We start from the raw sequence: 20,901 nt of genomic DNA, 5'->3' as shown, positions 1-20,901 counted from the left end.
CTGAGTACGTTGGCAACTGGGACAGCACTCTACTGCTCCTTTCTTACCACCTTGGCCTTGACATTTGTAGCAAATCACTTGCTTTTGCAGAGCTAGTTTTCTTGTTGCACTGTTAACCTTCTGAGGTTACTGAGCACTATTCTTTCTCTTTGCATCTTTCCACCAAACTCCAAAATACGTATCAGAGATGTCCATGGGGGAGCCCACATCCTCACCAGCTCCATCCTTTTTGACACCTTGTTCTCCTTTGTCATAATTCTCTTTCCTTTGCATCAGAGAGCACTTCATAAGCTTGAGAAATCTGTTTGAACTTCTCCCCCTTTTTTGGATTTTTATCAGGATGGTACTTCAAAGCTAGTTTCCTGTAAGCCTTTTTCAACTCTTCCCAGGTGGCATTGGGTTTAACCCCCAAAACATACTGTTTCTTTTCACCATTTTCTACAGCCTGTGAGTGGGCCTCTTTACAGTTAAGCCAACAATTTTATACGTCTATGGTGAGCGGTCAAGGCTGGTGAGGGGGAGCGGGAAGGAGCATGTTGCTGTGCACAGCTTGGGGCTCCCGCAGCCACCGCTCCTCTGTCTCTCTCCGAGCATTCTGGAAAGTTCCCACAGGGATTTTTTAAAAGATCAAACGAGATAAAGCGTATGAATTGTCTCAGCAAACTGCTGAGTTCTGGGAAAGGTTGGCGTCATCTCTGAATCCCAATGAGGTGCCTGCAGGCTTCATCAGGACAGGGGAAAACGCCTATGGGAGGTTGGCTGGTAGCTGGGGAAGGGAAGCAGCTGCCGGAAGCTGGCCTCTATGAAACATTTTACATTATCTCTCTTAAAAATATTTCTATTGAGGTCAGATGGAAGCAAAAGGGTATAGACACCTTTTCCTGGCTGTTCTGCCAGCTGAGGGAGCACTACCCGGATGTAAGTGCTTCTGAGCACAGGTTGAATTCAGCCCAGTTTCCAGAGTGACAGTAAGAGAAGGAGGTAAAAAGCGATTTGACTGACAGGGAGTTAGGAGTTAGGATGCTTGGCAAACCTTGGGCATGGTGGAGTCCACAGCCACCTCAGGCAATTCATTTCATGTCTCCAAGGCTCAGTTTGCTCATCCGTGGTAATGTCAACAGCATAGTGCTGTTGAAGTTACATTTCGGTTTGAATCGGGCTTTGCCTGGAAGCTTCTGGATGAACACATGGAAGTTACTCTCCTAGAGCCACCTCCAGCCTTGGTTGCCTTAACTGTAAAGGATATCAACAATAGCCAGTGCAGAGAGGTGTCCTGAGGATGAAACGAGTCGAAGCACTGGGCACATTGCAAGCCTTGCCCAATCAATTGTAGCTGTTATGGCATCACCAGGGTATGACCCTTTCTGAATCTACAAAATCAGCAATTCCATACAGTTTGACCTAATGTTATCACTGCATGAGATAATACAGGCAAAAGAAAAAAGAATATAATAAAAGAAGGAAGGAAAAAACCAAGATATAAAAAACAAATAAAAAACAGGCATGGTGCTTGGCATCAGTAGAGGTGCTCAATACATGACAGTGATTATTATTATTATTTTGTTTTGTTTTGTTTTTGTCTTTATTTTTTTAATGTTACATTAAAAAAACATGAGGTCCCCATATACCCCCCACCCTCCTCAGCCCTCCTCCCCCCATAACAACAACTTCCTCCATCATCATGAGACATTCATTGCACTTGGTGAATACATCTCTGAGCACTGCTGCACCTCATGGCTATTATTATTATTATCCACAACCCTGGGTACAGTACTGGGTGTTAAGTGAAAGGACCCAAGTCACACATCAAGAAACTTGATCACCTTCTATAATTGGCCATTTAATTTATTTGTCGATTCCTAGCCCTTTTTCTCCTTCCCCTAATTGTTATAGTGGAGACATTGTTTTAGTCCTCTCTATATTTGTAGATTTAGCAAAGGCCAAACACATAATAGGCAATCAGTAAATGTTTGTTGAATGAGTGATTCCAAGAGCTTGATGCATTTCCCAGGGGTTGGGATAATTTGCTCATCCTGTGGAATACTGAAAAACAAAATAAAACCAACCAGAAACAAAGACAACGATCTTGAATGTAATCAACAGACTGGAGTAAAAGTCCCCTTTTAGGCTTTAATTTCTTCTCTCAAAGTGGATCCAATAATCCAACCTAATGGCTACCTCAAAGGGTATTTGGAGAGCACAAGAGAGATTTGCTGGGAAACTGCACATCTATTAGAAAGGTTAAAAGAGCTGTTGCTACCAAGTCCTGGAGAAGACGAGAGGAGTCAGTTTGCCAGAATGCTATGACAAATACCGTACAATGGGTTGGCTTAAATAGGAATTTAATGACTCATGGATCCAAAATCAAGGTACTGGCAGGACTGGTTTTCTCCCTAAAGACTGTAGCAATCTGTCTTGCCGCAATTCCTTGACTTGCGTCTTTGCCTCCTGTTCGGTGACGATCTCTCCTTGCGTCTCCTCCTGTTAGGTGACGATCTCTCCTTGTGTCTGCTTTTCCAGCTTCTACTGACTGTCAGCTTCTGGCTCCTCTCTGGAGCTTTTTTCTGACTGAATGTCCAAATTTCTTCCACTGCTGAAGGACTCCAGTAATCCAGACTGAAGCACACATTGATTCAGTTGGGTCACACCTTAACTACAAACAACGTCTTCAAAGGCTGTTTACGCAGGAGTTCACACCCACAAGAACGTGGGTTAAGATTAAGAGTGGGCCTTTCATTGGGGTCTGTAATTCAGTCTACCACTAGGAGTGGCTGGAACTCTCGTGCTTGCTGCTGGTCATGCAAAATTGGTACAGACACCTTGGAAAATACTTTTTACAGTGTCTTATTAAGTTAAACATATTCTTAAATTAACCATGAGACCTAGGAATCCCTTCCTTGTTATTTACCATATAGAGAAATAAAAACTTAGGCTCACATAGAAACTTGTACATAAACATTTATAGTGACTCTACTCATAATCATCAAAAGCTGTTAACACCCAGATGTCCTTCAATTGGTGAATGGGTAAACTAACTGTGGGATATCTATACAATGTGGTCCATCCATACTTCTCAATAATAAAAAGAACTCTGGATACATGTGACAGCATGGATCAATCTTAAATGCATTATGCTAAGCAAAAGAAGTCAGACTCAGAAGGCTACATCAACATGTTGTATGATTCCATTCCTATGACATCCTGGAAAGAGCAAAACTATGGGGACAGAAAACAGGTCAGTGGTTACCTGGGGTTGACAGAAGGGAAGTTTTGGGGGGTGGTCTTGTTTGTGGTAGTGTTTTTTCCCCTCTTCCCCTTCTCCTCCCCCTGCTGTTTTTGCTGTCTATGTCTATTCGCTGTGTGATCTTCTGTGTCTTTTTCTCTCTTTGTCTTCTCTTCTCAATTTTCTCCTCTGGGATTCACAGAGATTTGATCCTGGGGACCTGTGACGTGGAGAGAGGTTCCCTGTCACTTGTACTGCCTCAGTTCCTGGTTTCTGTTGTGCCTCGCCTCGACTCTCCCCTTCGTCTCTCTTTTGTTGCGTCATCATCTTGCTGCATGATTCACTTGCACAGGTACTGGCTTGCTGCACAGGCATGCCTTTTTTTTTACCAGGAGGCCCCAGGGATCAAACCCAGGTCCTCCCATATGGGAGGCAGAAGCTCAATCACTTAAACCACATCTGCTTCCCAGTAATAGTTATTTGACTGTATGTCTTTGCTGAAACTCATAAACTCATAAAAAATGGATAATTTTAATACAGATATATAAATTATCCCCAAATAAATCAGGCTTGAAAAAAAAATAGCTAGTTGCTGGGAAAATGGCTTATAAAGCAAAGTTATCACACAGCCAACATTATTTACAAATTAGGGAACATGGAAGACAATCCTTCCATGAATGACTTAGAAGTTTGTGCCCTGCTGAGACAGAAGGAGATAATTATTATTAATTAGTTAATTTATAGTTTAGTTAGCTAAACATTTATTGTGCCTTCAAAATGCTGAGGCAAGCAAGGTCCAAATCCTATTCATGAGGGCTCACAATCTGGTGAAGGGGGTGGGGATGGGGTGGGGGAGACAACAGCTACATTATAACATCATTATCTTGGAAAATATTTAAAGGGTCAGTATAAGATTAGACTCTTCACGTATTATAACCCTAAAAGCACAAGCTAAACATTGGGATTACTGTTTCCCCCACCCCCACCCCAGTACTTAGTAGTAGTAGGTGGGGGGTGGTGACAGCTAACATTCATTGACTGCTTACTATGTGGGAAGCACTATTCTAGGTACTTTATATGCATTAACCCATTTGTAAAAAATCCGATGGGCTAGAAACTTTCATTATCATCATCCTTTTATACTTTTATAGATGAAGCAACAAGGTCACTGAGAAGTTTGTTGATTTGCCCAAGGTCACATAGCTCATAAAGGATAGAAAGGATTTAAACTCTGGCAGGATGGCCCCCTCCTAACCATACAGCCAGCTGTAGCTAGAGGGCAACTGTGCCCTCAGTCACCTGGACCCTGAGTTTTGAATCTGGTTGCTCTAACTCAGGTACAGGTTTTCCCAATATTAGATAAGAGAAGTCATCTCTAGAGACTCAGTCAAATATGCAAAACTCCCTGAGGAACACACCCAGACAAGAACGCTTCTCTTTGTGTTCCTTTCCTGTGTTTAACACTTACCCACCTCCCATTACCAAAGTTACACATAATTCTAGAAAATGGAAGAGGCAAAAAACAAAAAAACAAGCAAAACCTCAAATCCCTTTATCCATAATATCATCATTTAGAGGACTGACTGCTAACGTTTTGGCACATTTCCTTCCAGTCTTTTTTAAAATGTCTTTTATTTACATAGCTGACATCATACTATGAAATGTAACCTTGGGAAGCGGACTTGTCCCAGTGGTTAGGGGTCCGTCTACCACATGGGAGGTCCGCGGTTCAAGCCCCGGGCCTCCTTGACCTGTGTGCAGCTGGCCCATGCGCAGTGCTGATGCGCGCAAGGAGTGCCGTGCCACGCAGGGGTGTCCCCCGCGTAGGGGAGCCCCACGCGCAAGGAGTGTGCCCCGTAAGGAGAGCCGCCCAGCGCGAAAGAAAGTACAGCCTGCCCAGGAATGGTACCGCACACAGAGAGAGTTGATGCAGCAAGATGACGCAACAAAAAGAAACACAGATTCCTGTGCTGCTGACAACAACAGAAGCGGACAAAAACAAGAACATGCAGCAAATGGACACAGAGAAGAGACAACTGAGGCGGGGAGGGGAGAGAAATTTAAAAAAAAAGAAATGAAACCTTGAATCCTGCTTTTTTTCATTTAACATCAGACATAAAATCTTTGTAAACATCACTTTAAATGACTGCATAATAATCCATCATGTGGATAGTTTATAATTTATTAACTGTTCTTCACAGTTGGATATTTAGGTTGTTTCCAATTTTTCACTATTATAAATAACTCTGCAATGAACATCCTACTCAATAAATCTTTGTGTGCATTGCAGATTATTTTCTTAGAATAGTTTACCAGAAATGTAATTACTAGGCTTAATGTCATGGATATTTGAAAGATTATGTTGATGAATGGAAAAGCTTTCACGGAGTCAGAAGTTGTACATGTTTGTTCTTGTGTGTTTAAGTGAGTATGTGGGGGAAGAGAGACAGAACTGGGACACTTTGAGTCTTTTGTCATTGTGTTAACTACTCAACATTATCTCTTGTGAGCTACCTTTCAATTTTCAGGGCTGCATGTGAATTAAATATTGATCACAGTGTCAGCAAATTTCAGGTATGGAGTTTGTATGCCTTTTGCAAGTAGATCTATCCCTACAATCAGTTAGGCTTGGCACCTCAGCATTATTTACTTGGCACAGAACTTTCATAGCCATTATCTCAACAGCTCCTCGCAGCTCCTGGTGAGATGGTTTGGAGGCAGCCATTCTCATTTCCAGGTCACTTATCCAGGCCCAGAGAGAAGTGATTTACCCAAGGTCAAAGAGCTACTCAGAGAGCGAGCTGGACTAGAATTTTAGTCTCATGGCTCTCAGGTGACAGCCCCTAAACACACAATGGCAAGAACCACATGTTTTATTTTCCTCAACATTGGTCTATGGTTTTGTGTTTTTTTTTTAATTGTTTATATATTTATCCCTCCCCTCTCCCGCCTCATTGTCTGCTCTCTGTGTCCATTTGCTGTGGGTTCTTCTGTGCTTGCTTGTCTTTCTCTTTAGGCGGTTCTGGGAACCAATCCTGGGACCTTCCGGGAGTGGACAGAGGTTCTCAATCTCTTACACCACCTCAGCTCCCTGGTCTGCTGTGTCTCTTATTGGTTCTTCTCTGTGTCTCTTTGTTGCATCATCTTGCTGCACCAGCTCTCTCCTTGGGCCAGCTCGCCACACAGGCCAGCACTCCATGGGGGCCAGCTCTCCACTCAGGCCAGCTTGCCTTCACCAGGAGGCCCTGGGAATCAAACCCTGGACCTCTCATATGGAAGACGGGGGCCCAATTGCTTGAGCCATATCTGATTCCCTGGTCAATGGTTTTAGCAGATGCATTCATCTAAGGAGTGCCTTGTCCTCCCAACACACAGCATCTTGTTTAGTTCAGCAAAGTTGAGTTTGCAGAACAGGTTCAGTGGATGGTAAGAGGTCTGAGGGCTTGGATTCTAGAACCACGCTTTGCCAAAACTTGCTCAATCACTTCACTCTGATTCTCATTCTCTCCATCCATAAAATAAAGCATTAATAGACCAGGTTCTGGAGTTATACAAATGTGGGTTTGGGAATGCAGGGTCTGACTCTAGCTGTGTGACCTTGGACAAGTTACTTAGCTTCTTTCAGCTTTGGTTTTCTCATATCTAAAATGGGAATAATATTAGTACTCCATGGGATTATCAGGCTAATTGAAAGAGTGACAGGGATGAGGATGTGGCTCAAGCGATTGAGTTCCTGACTACCATATGGGAGGTCCTGGGTTCAGCTCCTGGTGCCTCCTAAAGAAGACAAGCAAGACAGCAAACTGACGTGACAGGCTGGCACAGCGAGCTGACACAACAAGATGATATAACAAAGAGATTCAAGGAAGAAAACACAATGAGAGACACAACAAAGCAGGGAGCAGAGGTGGTTCAAGCAATTGGGTGCATGGGAGGTCCCTGGTTCAGTTCTGGTGCCTCCTAAAAAGAAAATGAGCACACAATGAACAGACACAGCAAGTGCAAAACAATGGGGAGGGGCAGGGAGAAATAAATTTTTAAAAAGTCATGTATGCAGATTCCCTAGCACAAATGAAAGACCAATAGAAGGCAGCTTTTCCCCAGGCTTAATTAAATAAGTTTATATCTGTAATGTGCTGAGGACCGTGCCTGGCACTTAGCAAGTCAGTCTTAGCTTCCATCTTCGTGTTATACCAGATACGAAGCCCTCAATAAGGGCCAGTCACTATTATTATTTTCCAGGCCTCTTCTGCTGTTTTCCTCCAAAGCTCTAAGCCCTAACCACCCCAAATTCTGGTCTCCCACTGATAGCTAGAAAATGTGCTTACTAAAAATCTCTTCATTTATGCAGTTCTGGAAAGTCTTAATACCTTCCCCAGATCTAGTTGAACTGTTTTTCTATTAATCTAATCCTCTTTGTTCTTAGTTTCTAGGACAAAAACCAGATCTTCCCAATTCTGCTTAAGACTATACCTCAAAACAAAACCACAGAATGGCGTCAAGAACATATTATAAACCAGTAACTCCATAACTTTCCTCAGAAGCAAAAAGTCTGATATCCCTAAGCAGTCAACAACTCACACAAGAATATTCACCGATAAACTTCAATCGAGAAATCTCAGAAACTAGGAAAACAATCTGAGTTTGGCATGCTTGATATAACACAGGATTGAGAAATTTGCTGGTATCCTCCCACAAGACCCTTTGAAAAATCCAGCATCATCACCAGAAGAATTGCATCACGCAGTCCTCAACTCCTATCCCTTTTCTTTGCCTAGGCAAATCCTAGCTCCCATTCTCACTTCGAACTGGCTTTGGGAATATCCCCCATTTCCTTGCTTGTGGACTCCCAATAAATCACCTTGTCACAGAGAGACCTGCTTCTCCTTTGTGGTGCTAGATCCAGTGGGCCCTTCTTGTAAAAATAGTGGTTCTGCTGCTGAAATCAGGAACAAGACAAGGAGGCCCACTGTCACCATTGTTATTCACTGTTGTGCTAGATGTTCTAGCTAGAGCAATTAGGCTAGATAAAGAAATAAAAGGCAACCAAATAGGAAAGGACGAAGTAAACCTTTCACAGTTTGCTGATATCATACTATAACTAGAAAATCCTGAAAAATCTACAACAAAGCTACTAAAATTAATAGATAAGCTCAGCAAACTGGTGGGATACAAGATTAATATGCAAAAATCAATAGCATTTCTATATATTATTGATGTGCATCTGAGGAGGAAATCAGAAAAAAAAATTTCTATTTACGAAAGCGACTAAAACAATCAAATATTTAGGAATAAACTTAACCAGGGACATAAAGGACCTGTACTCAGAAAACTATGAAACATCGCTGAAAGAAACTGAAGAAGACTTAAATAAATGGAAGGACATTCTGTGTTCATGGATTGGAAGACTAAGTATTGTTAAGATGTCATTTCTACCCAAACCAATTTACAGATCCAATGCAATCCCAATGAAAATCCCAACTGTCTTCTTTGCAGAAATCAAAAAGCCAATAATCAAATTTATTTGGAAGGGTAAGGGGCCCCAATTAGCCAAAAATGGCTTAAAAAGGAAGAACAAAGTTAGAGGACTCTCACTTCCTGACTTTAAAGCATATCACTTAGCTACAGTGGTAAAAAAACAGCATGGTACTGGCATAAGGACAGACAGATTGACCAATGGAACTGAATTGGGACCTCAGAAATAGACCCTCACATCTACAGTCAAGTGATTTAAAAAATAAAAGTTCTAAAAATAGCAAAATACAAAAACATTTTTTGAAATAAAAAATTTTTTTAGACATTCTATCTTTCATCACTGTAATATCTGTTGTCTTGCATGTACAGTGGTAATTTCTTCTGCATATTCCCCCAGGGAAGTCAAATGATTTTTGACAAGGCTGGTAAGCCCACCCAACTGGGCCTGCCTATTCAACAAATGGTGCTGGGAGAACTGGATAGCCGTATCTGAAAGAAAGAAGACCCTATCTCACACCTTATACAAAAATTAACTCAAAATGGATCAAGGACCTAAGTATATAAATGACAACCATAAAACTCCTAGAAGAAAATGTAGGAGAACATCTTCAAGATCTTGTGATAGGCGATATTTTTTTAAACCTTTTGTTAAATAGATAAATGGGACCTCCTTAAAATTCAACACTTTTGCACCTCAAAGGACTTTGTCAAAAGGGTGAAAAGGCAGCCAACTTAATGGGAGAAAATATTTGGCCATCACTTATCTGATAAGGGTTTAATATCCGTGATACATAAAGAGTGCTTCAACTCAGCAATAAAAAGACAAAATATCTGATTAAAAAATGGGCAAAAGACTTGAAAAGACAGCTGTTCAAGGACGAAATACAAATGGTGAAGAAACACATGAAAAAAATGTTCAACATAACTAGCAATTAGGGAAATCCAAATCAAAACTACAATGAAATACCATTTCATACTTATTAGACTAGGCAGTATTAAAAAGTTGGAAAACTATAAATGTTGGAGAGGATGTGGAGAGATAGGAATGCTTATTCACTGTTAGTGGGAACGTAGAATGGGACAGCCACTGTGGAGGACTGTTTGACTTCCTAAGGAAGTTGAATATAGACTTGCCATGGGATCCAGCCAGGTATATACCCAGAAGAACTGAGAGCAGTAACACGAATAGACATCTGCACACTGATGTTCATGGTGGCATTATTCACGATAGCCAAAAGTTGGAAACCACCCTGGTGTTATCAACCAGTGAATGGATAAACAAATTGTGGTATAGTCACATGATGGAGTATTAAGCAGTAAGAAGAAATGAAGTCATGAAGCATATGACATGGATGAACCTGGAGGACACTGAGCGATGCAAGCCAGACACAAAAGGACAACTACTACATAATTGTGCTGTTATGAACTGAGCATATTATGCAAAATAGAAATATATTATGTGAAATATGAATATGTGTAAAATTGCATATATCAGACTGCTTTTCTTTGAAGCCGAACAAACGTAGGTTAATACTACAAAATGTTAATATCAGACCAAAAAAACCCCCACATTCAACTAAGTGAAGGAGTCCAGACATAGAGTACACATATTGTATAGTTCCATTTATATAAAACGTACATATAAATCAATTTTTAAAGATGAAATTAGGTTCGTGGTTATGTACAGCTCGGGAAGGAATGCTAAGGGGTGTGGAGTCTTTCTTTTTAGAGTAATGAAATTTTTCTGAAATTTTTCTAAATTTTTTGTGATGATGAACGTATACCATTGTGATTATACAAAAAGCCATTGATTATACACTGGATAGATCGTATGGTATATAAATATATCTCAACAAAACTTCTTAATAAAAAAAAAAAAGATAGCGGTGCTGGCGGTGTCACCGCCCTGCTCCCCCATACAGCCCAGGAGCTTTTGCAACCCTGTCTTGCTGTGTCCTCCGCCTGGAGCTCCATTTCTTCTGAGCTAAGAAGTCTTCTCCTCTGGGATTCCAGTCTTCACCACCCCCCTCCTCCCAGTCTGAAGGAAAGACTCCCTGATTTGTGTCCTGCTAAAAAAAGCAACTCCATATAGCACTTAGTTCTTTGTGCCTCGTGTTGGTTAACTCTTTCCGAGCCTGTCTCCCATAGTGGTGGCCTCTGGGGAACGGCGCTGGGTGACTCTTCCCCGAGTGTCACCCAAAGCGACTAGCACAGTGCGAGACCAAGTAAACCAGCCGGAATGGGGCTGCCGAGCGGAGGAAGGTCCAGCTTAATTAACCCCAGTGCCCGGGCCTGCGCCCCGCCCCTGCCGCGCCCGCCGTGAACGCCTCGGCCCCGGGTCTCGGGTCTTCCCTCCCCCGCGCTTCTCCTCACCTGAGCGCGCGCGACTCCCCAGGGGTCCCTCGGGCTCCGCCCCGGGCTGGTCCCTCCACTCCCCTCCCCGCGGCGCGTCCCCTCCTCCACCCCCTGGTGGAGCCCCGGGGACTGGGGGCGGGGCGTGGTGGCCGAGGGCTGGGAGCCGGGCGCGGAGACGCGGGGCGAGCGGTGGTGGGCTGCAGACGCCGCCGGGCCGGGGGGCGGGCATGGGCGCCGGAGTGTGAGCGCCGAGCTCGCGAGGGGCCGCTGCCACCATGCCCGGGGGCGCGGGCGCCGCCCGGCTCTGCCTGCTGACGCTCGCCCTGCCTCTGCTCCCGCCGCGGGCGGCGCGGGATCTGGGCTGGACCAGAAGTAAGTGGCGGGGCGCTGGGAGGATGGAGGCGGGTGGGCTGGGTGGCTCGGGACCTGGGAGCCGCCCTGCGGCCGCGGAGGACCCGGACCGCGGCCTGGCGCTCCCCGCAACTCCGCCGGGCCTGCCTTCCCACCTCCCCCAGCCCCGGAGCCCCGGCTTTGTTCCCACGTTGTGCGCGCTGGGAGGTGGCGGAGGTCGCGGAGACCCGGAGCCGGCTGGAGGCGCCGGCCCCCACCCTGGGTCCCCTCCCTTGTGTCTCTTTCTGTTCTTCTGCTTCTGGCTTCTCTTTCCGCTGCCCTCCCGGTCCCTCATCGTCCCTCCGCCTCTCTCTCCTGTCCTAACTGCTTCCTTCTCTCCTTCCCGGCCGCCCGCCGGCTGCACTCGCCGGCCCCGAGCATCCCGAGTGCTCCCCCGGGACAGCCAGGGTAGCGACCTGCGGGGCGGTGCTCGATGCGAGGCGTACCCTGGTGGGGTGGGAAATGCCCCAGGCCTAAAATGCCCCCGCCAGGCAGAGGAGGTGGTGGCTGGGGCGGCTCGCTGGGTATCCCCGGCGGTAGACCACGGACGCCAGCGCTAGCGGGGCGCTCTCGACGAGCGAGGCCGACGCACCCATTTTACAGAAGGGCAAACCGAGGCCAGAAGGGAAAAGAACGTGTCCACGGCAGCACCACGCATGGGCCCTGGAAAGTAGGACTCTTAACGCCCCACCAGGCGACCACGTTATCTGGGCCTCAGTTTCCCCTTTTGTGAAGCGAGGGGGTCAGACTGGATGCTTCCAGTTTGGATGCCGAGTGATGTCCCTGTTTTCCACCACTAGTTCCGCGGAATATCCCTTCCTCCGCCCGGTCCCTCGAGGCCTCCAGGCCGGTTTAAGGGAAGGAGCCGTCCCGGGGGGGCGGCGCTCAGGCTCTGTCCTCACGACTCCAGAAAGCTCAGCCCTGGTCCCGCAGCCCCGAGGGGCTGGGGAGACTCCAGACGGCTGCCTACCGGACCAACTGTCAGCGTTTTCAAATTGAAGCGAGCGCGGGCCGGGCTGGGGCGGAGCGCAATGGTCCGCGGCCTCCGCGGGCGGGCGGCGTCGGTTCCCTTCTGAACCCAGCGGGGAGGCGGTGTCCCGACCGCGCCGAGCTTCCTAGGTCAGGTCCCGCCGTTCCCCGGTGCGCCAGCGGGGGACAGATCCGCCCTTTGAGCCCGTGTGCCGAGAGGGAAACCGAGGCATGGGGCACTGACAGCGATTCCGTGAACTCTCTTTGGCCCGGGGCCTGGGGGCTCCTTGGTGGGTAGAGTCCGCTGTTTATTCACCTCTGATTCCCCAAGTGGCCCGCATCAGCGCTCGGTGCAGGTGAAACGCAGGAAGAAAGAGGAGAGCGAGTTGCTCTGCACACAGGCAGGCGCCTTCTGTGAGTTCTAAACCCTTTGAGACCACACAGTGAGGTGGAGACGCTGCAGAAAATCTGGAAAGTAATGAAAAGTGTAAAGGAAATAAAATGACCTGTAATCTCCAAATCCTCACTTGCTATTAATATACATACATATATATTTTTCTCTCCAGTCTTTGGGTATGTTCCTGTAAGTGCATCTTGACGACATTGTCTTGCATTTTTCACTTCGCTTCACATTATGAAGGTTGTCCTCATTCCATTCTACAAAAAAGATGATTCCAATGGCTCTATAAATTCCATCAAAAGATCACAGATGTTTAGTGAGCAAAAAGTTAAAACTCCACTCTCATACTAACATAGAAGGAACACAGGGCAGAGATTTAAAGATTTACTTCATTAATGAGGCAATGAGCAGAATGGTAAAGCTGGTTTCCAGGAGCATTAGAGGAAAAGGAGTTATATAAGCATTGAAGAAAGACTTTTGAAATCACATGGCTAGGATAGGTACGGAAGTGGTGACTGAGCCACGGGGCAAACCCCCCATAGATTCTGGAAGTCATTTGCATCTCTCCCAGACAGAAACAGATAGCACAGAACTTTAGAATCAAGGCTTCTAATTAATAGTAAATAAATAGTCAAACAAATATACATTCCCCCAGACAATTCAGTAATCTATGGGGGAAGGAGGACTGTTAAGCAGTGCTCCTATGTGACATTAAAAGGACATGCTACCTGTTCTTTGCCTTATTTCCAAGTTTTGAACAGTTTTTCTTAAGATGGACCATGTTCCTCTACTATTGAGCATTTAGATTACTTTCAATGTTTTTTGCAACCATAGTATCATTTAACTCCTTTAAATATTCCTTGTAATATCATTTCATTCCTTTTTGTGTAAAAGAATCTAGATTATCACTGCCACAGGGGCAGAGACTTTGTTTCCCCATGAGTATCAAGCATCTAGCATGGTTCAGAAGATAGTTGATGAACAAATGAATGCATTGCTTCTGATTTTTACCAGTCAGGTGAAACAAATGGTAGTTCAAAGGAATTGTTTTTTAGCATCTATTTTTTTAATCATCTGTTTTGATTGAGAATACGTTTTGTCAGTAATCTGAAAGGAAAGTTAATAATCACTCATAATTCTGCCAATCTAATGGAACAATTGCTCTCTTTTACATGGTTCATATTTTGTGCTTGAAGTGGTTGGTTCAGAAGGAATGGATTCTGTGTCCTTACCTCCATCCTCCAGAGTCCTATGGATTTGGCAAATTCTCGTGGAGACTAATTTGCCTAGGTCTTGGAAAATTACTATTTCATTAAGATGGCCTGCAACCAGTGTTTGAGGTCCACACTGCCTCAAACAAGCCTCTGCTGGAGTCTCAATTCCCTTTTCTGCAAAATAGGAATCATGGTGCCTCTCTCCCAGAGTTGGCATGAGGATGAAGAGGAACTGGGGGGTGGGAGTGACTTGGAAACTAAGAAGTGATACACAAATGCAAACTTGCCATTAGGCGCATGGTGCCTTAGGGAGCATTTTCACACCACTCACCCCAACAGTGTCTTGAGGTGGGCAGGTGGGTGTCATTGTCTCCATTTTATGAAAGAGGAAATTGAGGTGCAGTGGGAACGGGACTCATGGGCTTGACCCCCAGAATATAGCCTGGACCCCACCACTTCATCCCTTTCCACTGCTGTCTTTCTAGTCTGAGCCCCCATCATCTCTCACTAGGTTTCCAGCAGACCTTCCTGCTTCTAGTACCCCCCACCCCACCCTCCTAGTCATTCTCCACCCAGCAGCAGAGTCATCTTTTAAAAACTTAATACAGATTCTATTGCTCCATGTTTCAAACCTCCAGTGCCTTCCAAGTTCTATTTATAATAAAATTCAGGCTCCTTTCCATGACCTACAAAGCCCCGCTGCTATCTGGCTATCTTGCTTGCTGACCACATCTACCAACTCCCCTTCTCAATTACTAGGTTCTCTCAGCCTGTTTCCTAAACAGGCCAATCCACCTGCTCAGGCAGAGACATTACACTCACCAGTCCCCTCTACCTGGAGCATTCTTCCCCCAGATCTTTGCATGATTGCCTTCTTCCAGTCCCCAGGGCTCAATTAAATGCCATGTTCACAGATCTCCTGTCTAAAATTGGCACTTCTTGCTCAGTGTCTTTCAATTTTTAAAAAAACTGATGTCAATCATACATGAGCATACATAAACAATAAGTGTATATAGCAAAAGTTGTGAGCTTACCAAATAAACATGCATAACATCATACAGGCATCCCATACAACACCCCTCCACCAGCACCTTGCATTGTTGTGAAACATTTGTTACAAACAATGCAAGACCATCATCAGAATAGTACTATCTATAGCCCATATCTTATATTTGGTCAATTTTTTCCCCAACCCCACCCTGTTATTTTTTAAAAATATATTTTTATTACAGAGGTTGTGAACTTACAAAACAATCATGCACATGTGTAGAATTCCCATGCAACACCCCTTCACCAATACCACACCTCGATGGAATATTTGTTATAGATTATGAGATACTGTCAGACTATTACCACCAACCATGGTCCATGAGATACATTTGGCACACTTTTTCCATAGCCCACATTATCAACACAGTACATCTTTGGCATTGATGCAAGAATATTACAGTATTGCTGTTAACTGCAGTTCATGTGTGACACCAATTGTATTCAGTGGCTTTTTATTCCATGACTCTCTTATTTTCTTCAGGGCACTTAGCACTATCTGAGAATATGTTTGTTATCCATCTTCCCCTCTAGAGGGTAAGCTTTGCAAGTGCGGAGACTTTGTTTGTCATGGGCAACACTAGATTGCCAGCATCTAAAAGAGTGCCAGGTTATAGCTGCCAGGGGTCACTCAGGGTCTGTGCTTGGAGTCCAGCAGGTCTTTTAGTGGCCAACATGGGGCTCTTTCCACTTGGCAGTGGTTGTCACTGAAAGTGCATGTGTGGCTTAGCTGGGATGTGAAGGTCTGGGATTCCAATGACTGCACATCTTGTGTTCCAGGAGGAAGTGGGGAAGGAAGGCCCCAGCTACAGCATGAACTGGTAATACCTCAGTGGAAGGCAGCAGAAAGCCCCGTTGGAGAAAAGGTAAGACTCAGAAGCTCTCATTCTCAGGAATTGACACACTAGTTGTGTGAGAATTGGGGCCACCCATTCACCTTTCCTGGAAGCCCAGTCATCGCCAGTACTTCTGTTTCTGGTCCCCCTCCAACCTTTCTGAATGTTAGTTTTGGAATCCCAGATCACTTCTGGGGAACTTCCTAATGCTATTAGCTGAGGAAATGATAATTCACATTAGTGCTTACATAAGCTAAATGCAAATTTGATTGTGTCACAAAATCACCCACTGTTAATTGGAATTGATTAAATATTTTGATTGTTAATTTTGTTCTGCACAAACCATGCTTTATTTTGTTGATGGGATAATGCATTTTTATAGATAAAAATGGTAATCCAAACTACTTTTTATAAAATAAGGGGCAGTGGGGACCTGCTACTAGTAAATGCATCTTAAAATCCAATAGACATCTTGGGCTAGACACATTGAAATGCGCAGGCTTTATCAAGGAGGTTGGGAACAAGACAGAAAACATTATCCTGTTCTTGCAGAAAGGAACTGGGCATCTAGGATATTCTTTGTAGATCTGTTTTTTTTTAAAGCTTAAGTGAGACTTGAAAGGACTGGAAAGGAATGTAAGATGTGATTGCTATGTATGAATAAGGCTATTTGACCTTCCCTATTCTGAACTTCAGTTTCCTCATTTATGAAATAGGGCTTGGAGGGAATAAGGAGGGAGAGAGCTGGAGGGTAGTTTCTAAGGTCTCTTCAAGTTTAGGAGGTCTGTGATTTATTGGACAATACACAGGAGCAAGATGGCGGTGGGAGTAGGGAAGGCACTGGGTCAAGACACACTTCAAACATGGTAGCTCTTGAGTCCAGAAAGCTAAGTGGAGAGAAGGAGAAATGCCAGAATCCTTGAGGTTATGGCTAGATTAATTCAGGCATGTCCAAAAATGTTCCAGTATGAATTTGCTAAGGGACTTTTAACAGTGAAAATTTTAGGACAAATAAAAGAAAGTAACATTTTGTTGAAAAGACAGTAGCTATGTGGAGCTCATTTCACCAAATATAGGAGAGGCTGAAAATAGCTTCAGGAAATATCTAGACAAGTTAATGAGTGGCCATCCTACAGTAGGTTATTTTAAAAATTAAAGGTCTTGAGTATTCCATCCTATCCCTTATTGTCCAAGGAATGGGTCTGCTACTTTAATAGCGGCCACTCTGTTCCTTCCAGATGTGGGATGCTGGGCATCCTCCGGAAGGGCCTAAGAAACACAGTGGAGCACGGGATCCTGTCTTTGTTCCCAACCATTGTCTCCTGAGAATGTGGGTCATTGTGTTGAGTAGGAATAGTTAGCCCATAGCCTGGCACCATAAATATTTGTTTGAATGCACAAATGAATGAAGACAGAGAGTGGAATCTCGGCCTTGGCCACGGCTTTTATTGTCATGTTACTCACTCTTTCATCAAAGAGTAATTGAACACTCATTCTATACAAAATATTGTATTAAGTGTTAAGGGGGATGCAAATATATAGGACTGGTTTCCAATCTCCTATGGAACTGAAGATCTGTGTAATCTAACCTTGAAGAGAAGAACGTTTAATCCTTCCCTAGGAGACGTCTAAACAGTGGGACAGCTTTCTATACCTCCTAGGAAAGGTGATGCCACCGCTTCCTAGCGTGGAGTGGAGCTGCAAGTTCCGTAAAATGGGACAGAGAAGCTGCATAGATTCTTAAAATGCAATTTCATTGTTTTGCTTAACATGTCCCTTGGAAACAGGAAATATCGTGCTTTAAATCAGTGTCTGAACACTTTGCAGACCAAGGAGAAATATTTTTGGATTACCCACCTAAAAATAAATATTAGTATTCCTGTTGCAGCTTGTGTCTCTTTGGAGGAGAGGTGACAGTACTGTGATTTGTGTCAACGTTCCTTTTCTGTGTGAGCTGTCACATGGCCACCTGCCCTTGGGTAAGGGAATTGCTCTAGCTCTGTTCCAATGTGCTCTTTCTCAGATGCCCACCTGGAGCTGAGTCCCTGATGCTTCATGTACGTAGGCAGAGCCCTTGCTTCTGAACTCCCCAGGGGACAGTGGCAGGGAACTAGCAGCCAGAAAAGGTGTTGGCAGAATGGAATCAGGGCATCAGAACAAGAAAGTTAATCCCTTGGTGAAAGTGATTGGGCAAACATCTCCTCCAGCTTCCTCTCCTCCCCACCCCCTGCCACCCCAGGTTTGAAGTGTCCCTTCTTAAATGAGGTAACAGGATTAATGATGCAACGGGCAGGGCTCTCATTGCCCAATCGTTCTTGGTCTGAACGTTCAGATCTCAGCAGTGCCCTGGGTGACCTGAACGTCTCAGGGATGCCCAGAACTGTAATAGGAAGCGGGGTTTGCAGCAAGGAAGAAGGGGGATGTGTTTGGAAGGGGCAGGTCCCAACCAGAAGTGGCAAGGCAGGTGACCCACGTCAATTTTAAATGGGGCACAATTGAAAATGACTTCAAGAGTTTATCTATTCTTTGACCTTAAGCCAGAAAGCTCATCCTGTTTAAACCCATCCAGTTTTAAATACGTTTGTAGGAGTGGTGGCAGCCTATTTACTTGCTTAAAAAAAAAAAAGTTCAACAGTTCTAAGTTGAAATTATGAATGTATAGAGCTTTATTATGATACTCGATTTTTTAGTTTGCTTGAAATTTTCTACAATAAAAAGTGACTATAGATAAAAAGTTTATTTCTTACAATATTAAAGCTATTATAAAAATAAGGGAAGATACACAAAAGGAAATAAACTCGTGATCCTAGTACCTAGAGATAACCATGGTAACATTTTGGTTTATTTTGCTAAACTTTCTTCCCTTTACAAAAGTATATTTAAAGAAAAGACACAGTGTTATATTTGGCATGTTTGTGCTTGATATTTATTATTTTGCTTTCTCAATGATTTTATAATTATTTAAAGTCACCATTTTTAATGGTTGTCAGTGTTCAGTCCTATGGATGGATCATCTTCTACTTAACCATTCTCCTGTTTTGGGGCATTTAGATGGCTTCAGGCTTTTCAGTATTATGAATTATGAGCATCCTTGTACATAAGTCTTTGCCTGTACTTCTGCTTGTTTCCTTCAGACAGTCTTATGTTATTGCATCAAAGGGTATGAGTATTTCTAAACTCTTGGTCCATACTGTGAAATTAATTCCCAGATAGTTTGTATCAATTTAAATTCTCACTGGTAGGGTGTGAGAGTGCCCATTTTACAGTGTGCTCTCCTGCATTGTGATTTATGGTTTTAAAAAATCATTGTCACTTTGGTTTTATTTAGAGGTATCTTTCTATTTTTAATTTTAAAAAATTGGGGTAGGGTTAGGGTGATCGTGGATACCAGTGATGTGTTGAACGTGTTTTCATGCTTATTGGCTCTTTGAATGATTTCTTAAATGATCTCTTCTGGAGGATAGCAACTTTGGCCATCAACAAATCTTAAGTGTAAAATGTATCTTCTTTTGGACCTATCTAACCTTAATTTGAGCACTCTTAATTGTTTCTGCTGAGCAGATTGGGGGTTATCCAAATAAGGGTCAAATAAAATGAAATAAAATAAGAACCCACTGTAAAGAGGCTTGCCCCTGGAATTTTATATGAGAATAGCTAAATGTATTGAGGGTTCCCTGTGTGCCAGGCATTGTGATACACTTTATATTTATTACCCATTTAATTCTTACAAGAGCCCCATAAGGTCGACTATGATCTCTATTTTATATATGAGGAAACTGAGATTTAGAGAGATTTTGTAACTTGTCCAAATTCACACAATTGCAAGTGTCAGAGTAAGGACTTGAATCCAGATTCCTCTTGTAATATTTTTGCAGCAATGGAGAGAAGATATTATATCAGTTGTAAGAGACAGTGATAGTGAGGTGTGAGTGGGTATGGGATTTTTTCTTCTGGAGTAGTGAAAACGTTCAAAAATTGAGTGAGGTGATGACAGCCCAGCTCTGTGATAAAAATGAGAGCCACTGAATGTATGCTTTGAATGGATTGTACATAGCATGGGACTGTATAAGACAAGGAGTCCAGTGGACTGTGGTTACAGGACCAATATGAGAACATTCTCTCATGCACTGTACCACATGTATAATACTAATACCGGGTGTTAATAATCAGGTGGGTTGGGAGGAAAATAACAAAATATAAGATATGGGCTTGTAGTTAGTAGTAATGTTTTGACAATGCTTTTTCACAGTTTGCAATAAATGTTGCAGAACAATGCAAGGTGTTGGGGTGATGTATGGAAGCCCTATATGATGATATATGTGTTTGTTTTGTAAGTTTACAACTTTTACTATACACTTATTGTTTGTGTATGTTCATAATCATGTACTTCAGTAAAATGTTATTTAAAAAACACTCCTGAAAGAAATTAAAGAAGACCTAATTAAGTGGAAAGACGTTCTTGGAAGAACAAACAAAAAAACCCATATTTTCCCCATATTTTCCATACTTTACCAGATCTCAGCTTGGAGTTTCTGTCCTTAATCTTTCTAGGAGAACAAGAGCCCTCTACAGAGGGCAGGGGATTTGGTGGTTCTAGAACTGAGGTCATTTCAGATTTCGGCTGGGAATGCAATTGACCCTTTCTCCTGTGCTTCCGGTGGCTCAGTGTCTGAGGCTCGGCTAGGTCTCTGCTGACCCCTGGGAGCCTGCAGCCCGGCTTTGTAGGAACTGACATTGTTTTGTTTCTGCTTTTAGCATCCACTCAAAGCTGAGCTCAGGGTAATGGCTGAGGGGCGAGAACTGATCCTGGACCTGGAGAAGAATGAGTAAGTGGACTCCTTCTTTGTCTAAAATGAAACAATGGATTTCTATGGCCCTAGGTCAAATGTTGGAAGCAGGTGCTGCTAGTTTGGAAGGAAGCAGTTATTGAAGTGACCCCAAGCTCTCAATCCTTGGTTATTTGAGGGGAACCTCTTGCAAAGGCAGACCATT

General features: G+C 43.7%; 1 protein-coding gene across 2 annotated transcripts in view; it reads left to right on the top strand.

The window, feature by feature from the left end:
* The first annotated feature begins 11,252 nt into the window (after nucleotides 1–11,252).
* The window catches only part of ADAM19 (ADAM metallopeptidase domain 19), an 87,249-nt gene continuing 77,600 nt past the window's right edge, over nucleotides 11,253–20,901 (top strand). Inside the window, exons 1-3 of one of the 2 annotated variants that reach the window (XM_058281439.1) lie at nucleotides 11,253–11,425; nucleotides 15,854–15,939; nucleotides 20,665–20,735. In XM_058281439.1, the coding sequence (XP_058137422.1) occupies nucleotides 11,329–11,425; nucleotides 15,854–15,939; nucleotides 20,665–20,735 (254 nt within the window). In that variant the 5' untranslated portion in view covers nucleotides 11,253–11,328. The remainder of the gene's footprint in view (nucleotides 11,426–15,853; nucleotides 15,940–20,664; nucleotides 20,736–20,901) is intronic. The other variant, XR_011646988.1, reaches the window with a different exon arrangement.

The sequence above is a fragment of the Dasypus novemcinctus genome, chromosome 2 (genome assembly GCF_030445035.2).
Source record: "Dasypus novemcinctus isolate mDasNov1 chromosome 2, mDasNov1.1.hap2, whole genome shotgun sequence".
Classification (NCBI taxonomy): Eukaryota; Metazoa; Chordata; class Mammalia; order Cingulata; family Dasypodidae; genus Dasypus; species Dasypus novemcinctus.
The sequence above is the reverse complement of the archived record's forward strand: the minus strand, read 5'-3'. Positions and strand labels throughout refer to the sequence as shown.